At 37.7% G+C, this 12,144-nt stretch overlaps 1 protein-coding gene across 1 annotated transcript in view; it reads right to left on the bottom strand.

Annotated features, from left to right (window-relative positions):
• The window catches only part of LOC136884060 (intermembrane lipid transfer protein Vps13), an 816,621-nt gene that overhangs the window by 545,232 nt on the left and 259,245 nt on the right, over positions 1-12,144 (bottom strand). The window contains exon 20 of the mRNA XM_067156088.2: positions 8,271-8,426. Within this exon, the coding sequence (XP_067012189.2) occupies positions 8,271-8,426 (156 nt within the window). The remainder of the gene's footprint in view (positions 1-8,270; positions 8,427-12,144) is intronic.

The following is a 12,144-nucleotide window of genomic DNA, read 5'->3' as shown; positions in this document are numbered from 1 at the left end:
TATTCTTGTCGAGCTGAATACCGGACCTGTGAAGATTACAAGATTATTTTGTGCATCTACAGAATGGTGTGTTAATGAAGCTATGTAATATAGAGAGAGACTTTCAAAGGTGGTTAAATGAAGAAGTTATATCATGTTCAAGATCATGCTTTCACATCTCTGCACAGTATTTAAAATTCAATTTACCGTTGCTCTTTTATAGCTATTGTTGAGAGTTAAGGAGAATTTCCTGTTGTGTATGTTTATCAGGAACTCAAGGGAGACTTCACTAGTTAGTCGGAACATAGAAAGAATGATGAACTCTTCTCAGAAGAACTCTTAAGGTTTCACCTTACTTTTTCCTGCCTGCTGGCTCTTTAGAAATGTGTGCGCGTGCGTCCTGTATTCAGGAATCACTCAAGGCAAATATTTTCGCACTGCAAGTTGTGTGGTTAAGCTTATTTTTAATATGTATAATTTTTGCTTTCTCAACGATGCATTTGTTTCTACATTCGTCCCTGTTTTTATCTCCTCGTAAGATGTGTATTGTTTAATGTAACACCTTGTGTAAAAATTGGGTTAAATGAAGGAGTTAATTATATTCAAGATCATGCTTTCACGTCTCTGCACAATATTTAAAATGAAATTTACCGTTGGTCTTTATAGCTATTGTTGAGAGTGAAGGAGAATTTCCTGTTTTGTATGTTTATCAGGAACTCAAGGGAGACTTCATTAGTTAGTCAGAACATAGAAAAATGAGAACTCTTAAGGTTTCACTTTACTTTGTCCTGCCTGCTGGCTCTTCAGAAATGTGTGCACATGTGTTTTATATTCAGGAATCATTCAAGAAGAACACTTTCGCATTGCAAGATATGTGGTTAAGGTTATTTTTAATATGTATAACTTTTGTTTTCTCAACGATTCATTTGTTTCTATACTCGTCCCTGTTTTTATCTCCTTGTAAGATGTGTATTGTTTAATGTAACGCCTTGTGTAATATAAATGCCTACATGCTTGCCTATTCCCACATTTTGGCTGATGATGACGCAAATCAGCGTTGAAACTAGTTCCAAGTACAAATACATGTTATAAATAAACTAACATTTTTGTATTGAAAAGGTGGACCGTTCTAAGTTTTCCTATCATCCTTTCTCGAAGTTTGTCATACTGTGTCTGGTACAGAAAGCGAATACCAGATCCGCTCTGTACCAGATAAAAAACAAGATTATACCAAAGATGGGCAAACCGGAGAGTGTATTGAGCGATCATGGGCTGCAGTTTACATCAGCAACTTTCAAGCGAGAGCTAGAGAAGTTGGAGGTTAAACATGTCCTGAGTTCGGTGTGACATCCCGAATCAAACCGCAGTGAAAGTACTATGCGGGAAGTTGCTAAATACTGTCGTATATTCATATCAAAGGAACACTGGAAATGATTGGATGTAATTCCCATAATTATGGATAGTACAAATTCAACTCGACACGAGTCAACTGGTCAGATACCTATGGTAGTCCATTGTAATGAATATCCTAACAGACCTTGACATGGGATTATTCCTTGTCCCACTGATCCCAGACCATCGTCTGAGATGTGTATCCATAGAACAGCAGAGAAGATGAAGGCTCAAGCTGAAAAGCGCACACGTAGGACAAGAAACAAACATTTCCACTGCCCAGTACAGTGAACGACTTAATTTTAGTCAAGAGACCCGCTACATCTGATGCACCAGCGCGCTTTTATCATAAGTTTGCAGAGCTTTGTGTTGGCCCATATAGGATTGTTCACGACTATGGGAACAATTCTTAGGTCAGAAGTATGGATGGCACCACTGAAAAAACTTTCAATGCATCAAACCTCAAACTTTGTTAACCCCCGCGACAAACTTGAATAGACGACATGCAAGATGAAGCCAAGATGGACAAGGATAACGACGATGGTGAGGAAGAAGTAGATGTGGAAGAGGAGGAGTACGTGACCCCAGGAGAGGGATGACAATAAGATAGAAAAGTTATGTGTGGAATACAAAAGATTGAAACTACAAATAAAGAGTATAAAGGAAGAAAAGGAGAAATGTTGGGGAGAGTTTATGAACAAAATTGAGCTAGATAGTCGAGGAAATCAGAAACTATTATAGAGTAATAAAATAAAAAAAATAAATCAAGAAAAAACCAAGGCATTAGAGAGAGAAGATGGATCCACAGTACATGATGAACGGAGTCTTCAGAAGGTGATAGCAAAATATTTTGAAAAACTTTATAATGATGACGACGGCTCGGAGGAAGGAGATAAGAAAATGGAAATAACAGATGGAGAAAAAGAAAAGAACCCAATAACATGGTTGGAATTTAAAAGCGCAGGGAAAGGAATGACCAAAGGTAAAGCAAGTGGAAAAGACAAATTCAATGCTGATATGATTAAGGCAGCAGGAAGCAGTGGACTACAGTGGCTATACAGAGCCCTCAATGTCATACAGAAGGATGAAAGGATACCTGAATATTGGCAACAAGGAAACATTGTACCATTGTTCAAAAAAGGGAAGAAATGTGAAAATTATAGAGGTATAACCCTATTATCACATGTGCTATAAATAATGGAGAAAGTCATAGACAAAAGACTGAGGGATATAATAGAAACACAGTTAGAGGAAGAACAATATGGCTTTAGACCGAATAGATCAACAATAGACTTGATATTTACAGTGTGAATGATAACAGAAAAACACCTGGAAAGGAACAAGGAAATTATATTTGTATTTTTGTATTTGGAAAAAGCTTATGACACAGTTACGAGAAAACATGTACGGGAATGCCTATGGAAGAATGTACCAAAATCATTAATTAACAAGATTAAAATGTTGTATCATGAAAGTAAAAGCAGTGTACAAGTGGGGAGTGGTGACTCTGAAACATTTTATACAAAAAACGGTCTCAAGCAAGGAAGTGCACTGTCACCATCATTGTTTATTATATTAATGGTTGAAATCATAAAACGCGTAAAACAGAGTATCAGTAGTGATGAATGCTTTGGTATCTGCAGATGATGTGGTGATTTGGGCAAAGGGAGAAAAGGAAGTACAAAGGAGACTGGACATTTGGAATGAAAATCTGAAGGAGTTTGGAATGGTAATTAGTAAAAAGAAAACTGTAGTCATGCCCTGTGGTTAAAGAAAAAAGAGAAGCCAAGTGAACAACATAGATGGAGAACGGCTAGAGAATGTACAACAGTTTACATATCTGGGTAGCATTATTAATGGAAGTAATGAAATCAACCCTGAAATTAACGGACTTTGTACATAACGCTGCTATAATTCCTCATACAGACTAATTGTCTCACGATGTAATAAGTGATTTGGGTAGCTTGTGAGATTTTAGCATTATTATTTAAAATATAAATTCATTTCCTTATATAATTAACAACTCAGGTCATTTACAACCCCTATAAAATCATCCCTAGCACCAAAAATCAAACATCTGGGTATTTTTAATACTTCTGAAACAACATTATTTTTGTAATATATATACAAATATTGAAGAAAAATTTGTATACTGATGTTTTGAAAAAGAAAATATTGGAATAAAGCATATCAATAAGCCAAATGTGGAATAACATCTAAATTCCCGTATATTAAACAAGACAGCACTACCGCCCAGCATGCCATATATGGCACGGGCCTCTGAAGTTACATGGCAAATAAATAAAATTAAAGCTTTTCTAGGATCATAATATGCACATCATCCAATGCTAAGAGTTACAAAAATCTTGGGCAGATCCAGGTTAAGCAGTGCCCTTGACACAGCCCTCAGTCACCTGTTCATATGAGTACTGCACTAACAGTGATATTCTGCAAGGCAAGTACACACTACTTATTACCTTTGCGCGTATGATAATCAGTGAAACAGTCTACACATAAACCTACATTGCACTTGGTACACTGGGTTCTAGGCCTAGCAAGGCAATTTTCTGACGTGTATCTTCTCTTCGTTCCTAGAATTGTAGAAGGCCAGGGGATGCATTCCATCGTACCGAAGTTCCTGCACTGCATTATGTCGAAAACTATGAGATCTGCTGAACAAGGGAACAGCTTTGTAGCGTGGATTCGGGTTATGTTTATTAGTGTTGTTACAGTTACATACCATTCGCCCAATGCATGTCTGATATCTAATTCACAGTGATGCTGCCAAAGGTACTACGTCCTTTTATAATGCAAGATTGAAAAGGATCAAAGAGGGAATTCTGGGGTCAAGTATTCAGCAAAAAATCATTCATTACACTGGGAGGTAATCTGATGGAGAAGCCAAGGTAGTGTTTTCTAGGATAGGCCTTATTAGTGCATCTTTCCAAACATCAGGGAATACTCCATTGGTCAAGCAGTACTTGAATATGTAAGTTTTGACAGTATGACCCCAATAATGTTCGTAATTTATTTTATCGGGATACTATCATTACCTATCGCACTGGAAGTGATAAGAGTACATCATTTACACTGACGGTGCAGAAAGGGAACTGGTCACATTCAGGACAGCATGCAGAGTTGGTGGGATTAACAGGTAAAAGAACAAGTCCCAGTTTATGCTGAGAAAAGTTATTTAATATATCGAGAGATATGGTGGGAATGAGCTTATTTATGGCTTTGCCTACACCTAAAGATTTTAGCTTCTTCCAGGTTCAGGTTAAATTATTTGCTGAAAGTTGAAGCAATTACTGTTTCTAATCAGCATACAGGTTCAATCAATCAATCACTACTGATCTGCATTTAGGGCAGTCTCCCAGGTGGCAGATTCCCTATCTGTTGTTTTCCTAGCCTTTTCCTAAATGACTGCAAAGAAATTGGAAATTTATTGAACATCTCCCTTGGTAAGTTACTGCAATCCCTAACTCCCCTTCCTATAAACGAATATTTGCCCCAATTTGTCCTCTTACCGGGCAAGTTGGCCCTGCGTGTAGAGGCGCGCGACTGTGAGCTTGCATCCGGGAGATAGTAGGTTCGAATCCCACTATTGGCAGCCCTTAGAATGGTTTTCCGTGGTTTCCCATTTTCACACCAGGCAAATGCTGGGGCTGTACCTTAATTAAGGCCACGGCTGCTTCCTTCCAACTCCTAGACCTTTCCTATCCCATCGTCGCCATAAGACCTATCTGTGTCGGTGCGACGTAAAGCCCCTAGCAAAAAAAATTTGTCCTCTTGAATTCCAAATTTATCTTCATATTGTGATCTTTCCTACTTTTAAAGACACCATCCAAACTTATTCGTCTACTGATGTCCTCCCACCCCATCTCTCCACTGACAGCTCGGAACATACCACTTAGTAGAGCAGCTCGTCTCCTTTCTACCAAGTCTTCCCAGCCCAAACTTTGCAACACCGGGCGAGTTGGCCATACGCGTTGAGGCGCGCGGCTGTGAGCTTGCATCCGGAAGATAAGGGGTTCGAATCCCACTGTCGGCAGCCCTGAAGATGGTTTTCCGTGGTTTCCCATTTTCACACCAGGCAAATGCTGGGGCTGTACCTTAATTAAGGCCACGGCCGCTTCCTTCCCACTCCTAGGCCATTCCTATCCCATCGTTGCCATAACACCTATCTGTGTCGGTGCGACGTAAAGCCCCTAGCAAAAAAAAACTTTGCAACATTTTTGTAACGCTACTCTTTTGTCGGAAATCGCCCAGAACAAATCAAGCTGCTTTTCTTTGGATTTTTTCCAGTTCCTGAATCAAGTAATCCTGGTAAGGGTCCCATACACTGAACCATACTCAAGTTGAGGTCTCACCAGAGACAAATATGCTCTCTCCTTTACATCCTTACTACAAGCTCTAAATACTCTCATAACCATGTGCAGAGATCTTTACCCTTTATTTACAATCATATTTATGTGATTACCCCAATGAAGATCTTTCCTTATATTTATACCTAGGTATTTACAATGATCCCGAAAGGGAACTTTCACCCCATCAATGCAGTAATTAAAACTGAGAGGACTTTTCCTATTTGTGAAACTCACAACCTGACTTTTATCCTCATTTATCATCATACCATTGCCTACTGTCCATCTCACAACATTATCGAGGTCATTTTGCAGTTGCTCACAATCTTGTAACTTATTTATTACTCTGTAGAGAACAACATCATCTGCGAAGAGCCTTATCTCTGATCCCACGTCTTTACACATATCATTGATATATATATAAGAAAACAAAGGTCCAATAACACTGCCTTGAGGAATTCCCCTCTTAATTTTTACAGGGACAGATAAAGCTTAACCACTCTAATTCTCTGAGTTCTATTTTCTAGAAACAGAGCCACCCATTCAGTCACTCTTTTATCAAGTCCAATTGCACTTATTTTGGCCAGTATTCATCCATGATCTACCCTATCAAATGCCTTAGATAAGTCAATCGCAATACAGTCCACTGACCTCCTGAATCCAGGATATCTGCTATATCTTGCTGGATCCTACAAGTTGGGCTTCAGTGGAATAACCTTTCCTAAACCCAAACTGCCTTCTGTCAAAACAATTATTAATTTTGCAAACATGTCTTATATAATCAGAAAGAATGTTTTCCCAAAGCTTACATACAATGCATGTCAAACTGACTGGCCTGTAATTTTCAGCTTTATGCCTATCACCCTTTCCTTTATATACAGGGGCTACTGTAGCAACTCTCCATTCATTTGGTAAAGTTCCTTCATGCAAACAAAAATCAAACAAGTACTTCAGATATGGTACTATATCCCAACCCATTGTCTTTAGTACATCTCCCGAAACCTTATCAATTCCAGCAGCTTTTCTAGTTTTCAACTTTTGTATCTTACTGTACATGTCATTGCTGTCATAGGTAAATTTTAATATTTCTTTAGTATTAGGCACCTCCTCTATCTGGACATTATTCTTGTAACCAACAATCTTTACATACTGCTGACTGAATACTTCTGCCTTCTGAAGATCCTCGCATACACACTCCCCTTGTTCATTAATTATTCCTGGAATGTCCTCCTCGGAACCTGTTTCTGCCTTACAGTACCTATACATACTCTTCCACTTTTCACTAAAATTAGTGTGGCCACCCATTATGCTTGCCATCATGTTATCCTTAGCTGACTTCTTTGCTAGATTCAATTTCCTAGTAAGTTCCTTCAATTTCTCCTTACTTCCACAGCCATTTCTAACTCTATTTCTTTCCAACCTGCACCTCCTTCTTAGTCTCTTTACTTCCCTGTTATAATATAGTGGATCTTTACCATTCCTTACCACCTTTAAAGGTACAAACGTATTTTCACATTCCTCAACAATTGCTTTAAACCCATCCCAGAGTCTGTTTACATTTTTATTTACCGTTTTCCACCGATCATAGTTGCTTATTAAAAACTCCATGTCTGTTTTATACTTAAACAGCAGAGATAGATAGTCTTTGTTCTTTTCTTGTAACTGCATAAATTAGTACTTTCTTGTTTCTTGGTAATTTGTGCTCTAATTTTGGCTGTCCACTGTCTGCAGGAATATCACATTTGACAAATGACTAAACCACTGAGCAAACCTGATGTGGCAAATAGGTTTAAAGAAGTATGCAATGTCATCAAATTATTCTTGTTGAGATTTTCAGCAAAGGCTTTCAAAGATTGCCATCTGGTAACCTGGTAAATTACAGAAACTATTGATCTCAGCCTTGTCAGTTAGAAGTCCACTGTAATTACCTACTCATACACACAAATATTATTATTTGAATAAACTAATTAGATTATGACAGCACAGTGAAACAACAGTGGTACTATAGAATGCAAACAAAATTAACACATACAACCATATGATCAACAAGGAATGTTACAATTTCCCCACAGCATTGACTGATAGCGAGAGTCTAACATGTGGTCTGCAGTACGAATGCCACCCAGGGCTACCAATCATTCCTCTTGATCACCCTGGACTGTTGCACCTATATGTAAGCTCGCCAACTTTGTATCAAAAAATGTGCATCATGGCTCTACCAGTAGAAAACCACTGGCACTACTGTAACTATAACCTAGCCCATAAAAATGTGGGCAAAGATTCAAAATAAAATCTTATGATCCATCCTGTAGGAATTTCAGGCGTGGTCAATTTTGAAAAACACTAGAGGTTTAATGAAGTCCTGATGCGTGTAATCCAGCCCTCCATCAATGATAGTTCACATAAGGGCAATGGTAACAAATACTGCCATTATTTTGGTACCTAAAAACATTCTTAGCAACCTTCAGATGTAGAAACTTATTTTTTAAAATAAATAATTTAATTTTCTTTTGATGTTAGCAGTTGAGTACTCACCAGAATGGACATTACAAAGCGATTCAGGAACACTACACGGATGCAAGCCATCTGTGCTTTCACAGACATGTCAACACTATCAGGACTTGAATCATTTGTTAAGTTGTACATGACCACAGCAACAGACATAGCCTCAACACCCACAATAGACAAAATCTGCAAGAAAAAATAATTTTCCTTCTTTAAAAAATGATCAACAATATTACCTTTGTAAGACATATTAGCATTATCAGCATTCTTACAGACTTTTGGAATACTATGGTGTGTGATATAACAAGTTTTTACCTGGAAAATAGGTTCAGTTCAGCAATCACAGTAACATAATATGCAATAGTCAACCAATCACAACTATTCAAGGGAGTATATACTAGAGATAGTCAAGTGTAAATCATGCCATAAATAGAAACACAGGAATATCAGGAAGTTCCTATCTTTCTATTTACGATTTGATTTGCAGTTGTCTGTTTTTTTCCATTTCTTAAACTTCGATGTTACACCTGCTTTCACAGCAGTAATGATTAACTCCCACTCAATCCATCTGCAGTGGTCAGCTTGAAGGGCCACAAACTATTTTCTGTGACTTGGCAACCAAAATATTAAAAAAAAAAAAAAAAAGTGAACAATTGAACAATCTAAAATAAAATATTGTATATCTCAATAATACAGAGTACTACGAGCATTTCAGAAATAAATATATCTTGAACATATATATGTTGGATATATCAGTAGTATGGAAGCAAAATCACTAAATTTTAAGACAGAAAACTTGAAAAGTAAAAATTGGCATTCCGTAACTGTTAAACCTGACGGAAAGATGATTTGTTCTATATAAATAAAATAAATAAAAGGGAATGGAGGCTGAGAATGACTGAAAATGGAATGAAGAATGGGGCAAAGATAGGTTGTGGAAAAAATGTGATGTTGGATTGCCTTCCCTTCGCAGACGATGTCGTTCTTATTACAGACAACTGTCAAACAGCCAAGAAACAAGTCGAAGAACTACAAAATGTTGCAGTCAAAACAGGGTTAAGAATCTCTTTCGAAAAAACAGCATTCATGGATTCTATAAAAAAAGGCAACACGGACAGACTTGTTACATTGTATGGGGATATCCAGCGTGTGCAAAAATTTAAATACCTGGGAGAAATACTCACCCCCAATGGAGATGAAAAGGAGGGATTAAAGGAGAGGGTGAGAAGGATGGAGTTTGCATTCAGACTATGTCATGACACCTATAAGTCCAAGTCTCTCTCAATTCAGGCCAAGTTAAAACATTACTGCACAGTGGTTAGAACAGAGTGCCTTTATGGAGCAGAAACCTTGACGAGGATGGCCGACCCAGTCCTTGAAAAAAGAGAAAGAAGATTCTTGCGAAAAATCTTAGGCCCTAGAAAGTCGACGAGTGATCCAAACACATTCCGGTTAAGATCGAATTTGGAACTCTACAAGACAGTAGAAAGAATCACAACTGTGATGAGAAAAAGAAGACTGACGTTTTATGGACATATCAAAAGAATGAACCCTGAGAGATTGGCCAACAGGATACTACTTCTGCAGGAAAGGTGGAAAAAACAACCGGGATGGCTTACACACGTGCACAATGACTTGGCAGAAATAGGTATCAAGGAGGAGGATATAAAAGAAAGGACATCATTTAGGAAGAAGGTTGCGGGATTGAGGGATGCGTCTGAAGAGCAACATGCGAAGCCACGGAACATCTCGGTGGAAGAACAAGCAAGAAGAAGTCAAAGACTCAAGAATCTTTGGCGAGAGTGTAAAGAGAAGGGTATCAGTCTGCGTGACAGAAGGAAGATTGTGTAAACATGGCCCACAGGTGGCCGTATCGATTAATAATAATAATAATAATAATAATAATAATAATAATAATAATAATAATAATAATAATAAAAAATAAAATCAAAATTTTGCCTGTACATTTCAAATTTTGGCCTCGTACTTTGTATTTATCTTGGATTAGGTAACGAAAAGTCAAAAATAGGTTCAATTCAATGCGTGTGTGTCTGAGCGCAGGGGAAAACAGCTGACCAGAATTTCTTGACATTTGGTATGCCAGTTCAGCGATAACCAGAGACTGCCACAGAATATATCTTATCTGATTAGTATGCAGAGGTATTAGCAATATTAAGAAGAAGACTGAAACTGGGAATATCAAATGTCTGGTAATTTTTTACAGTATGAGCTATAATAGAGATACACACAAATTTAAGTTTTTACTGTGAAGTCCATTAACTACAAGTATCGCTGACATGGAAACCAAAGATGTTTTAGACATTGAAGTGTTTTTATTATGGAAAGCGATTCTGTTTATATGGGAAAGGATGACAGTACTCCTGAAGATAGTTCTATCAAGCATTTCAGAATCACTCAACTTTGAACTTGGCCCAGCCATTAAAAAAAAAAGCACAGACATAAAACCATGCAGGGAAGGAATAATAAAATTATAGATACCATAATTATGGTTTGCAGAAAAAAAAAAAAAACCAGCAAAACATGCAAAGTAAACTAATAATATAGGTTATATATCCTTTGTAAACTTTGCTCAACCAAGTGGGCTGCACATCCAGCAGTACTGATGATATCTGCTTTCACTGTCAGTTTCTCTGTAGCAGAATACACAAGCCCTGTGTGGTTCAATTCAGCTCATAAAAAGTGGGTGGTTGTAATTATGAATGAAACCTGCAGAGTAGTTACAAGATGTCTGAAAGCAACCCCTACTGAGAAAGCTTTCCTGCCTAGCTGGTATCAATCCCCCTGATATTTAGAGGAAAGTGGCAGCAAGATATGAGATGACAAAGGCAGGCAACTACAGGAGTCACCCTGCATTTGGACTTTGATCACCTTCTAAAAAGTTAAAGCCAAGAAAGGGCTTCCTCAACGTCCCTACTACTTTAAACAAATCACCAGCAACAGCACGCTGAGACCTGTGGTGAAGTAGAATATAACACCTTTTAGAGTGGATAGTACCTCATGAATCTCCACCTCCTGGACATCAGCTCAGTTGGGCTACTTGGAGGTTGCGTAATAATTTCAGAAGTGGTACTGGAAGATCTAGAAACAACCTCAGAAGTGGGGGGAAAAAAAAAAAAAAACTACCCAACATATATAATTGTCAACCGTGCCCTGTCCAATGCACAATTCAAGACCTCGTTCAAGCGACCAAAGAGAGAATTTGCTGTCGCTGATTATTGGTTGAACTCAGTATGACAATCAATTATATCTGTACCTTGGTGTAATTTATGGTTTATGTATGTTAATTTATACTGTTCATATTGTATCAATGCTCTGACATGAAATACTAATAATAATATACATATGGAGAAAATAAGAAAACTAAAGGGGTCTGGTTCGCAAAGGTGGAAAAGGATTTACAAGAATTAGAGATCTTACACGATGACATCTTGCAACGTGACCCTTTAAAGAAGAAACTTGAAGGTCTACAGAGTTTTTGAACAAAACCCAAAATGAAGACAGGCAGGACGTGTACCGAAGAGCAGAAGGAAGCTCACCGAAGAAGGATGCAGGAGAACTGGGCAAGTGTTAGAAAGCTTCCATATCATTTTAATGTTATTTCAATGTGTTATTCTGTCCCTGTCTTTTTTGTGCTTTTTCTTGAATATTTTATGGCTGATGATGTCTACAAGTCATATCCCATCATATTTTAAATAATGTTTAAATAATTAGACAAACTTTTGGTATTGTAAAGGTGGAATATTGACTTAACCTTAAAGTATCCTAAAACTAGTCAGGAATTTGGTCCTGCATCTGTGTCTGGGCAGGTCTATTTAGGATCACTGCTGCCCACCCCAAATAGGAAAGGACAAAGAAAATGTGAGCTAAACATCCGTAATCACAT

This window comes from Anabrus simplex, chromosome 1 (genome assembly GCF_040414725.1).
Source record: "Anabrus simplex isolate iqAnaSimp1 chromosome 1, ASM4041472v1, whole genome shotgun sequence".
NCBI classification, from domain to species: Eukaryota; Metazoa; Arthropoda; class Insecta; order Orthoptera; family Tettigoniidae; genus Anabrus; species Anabrus simplex.
This window is presented reverse-complemented; position numbering and strand designations above follow the sequence as displayed.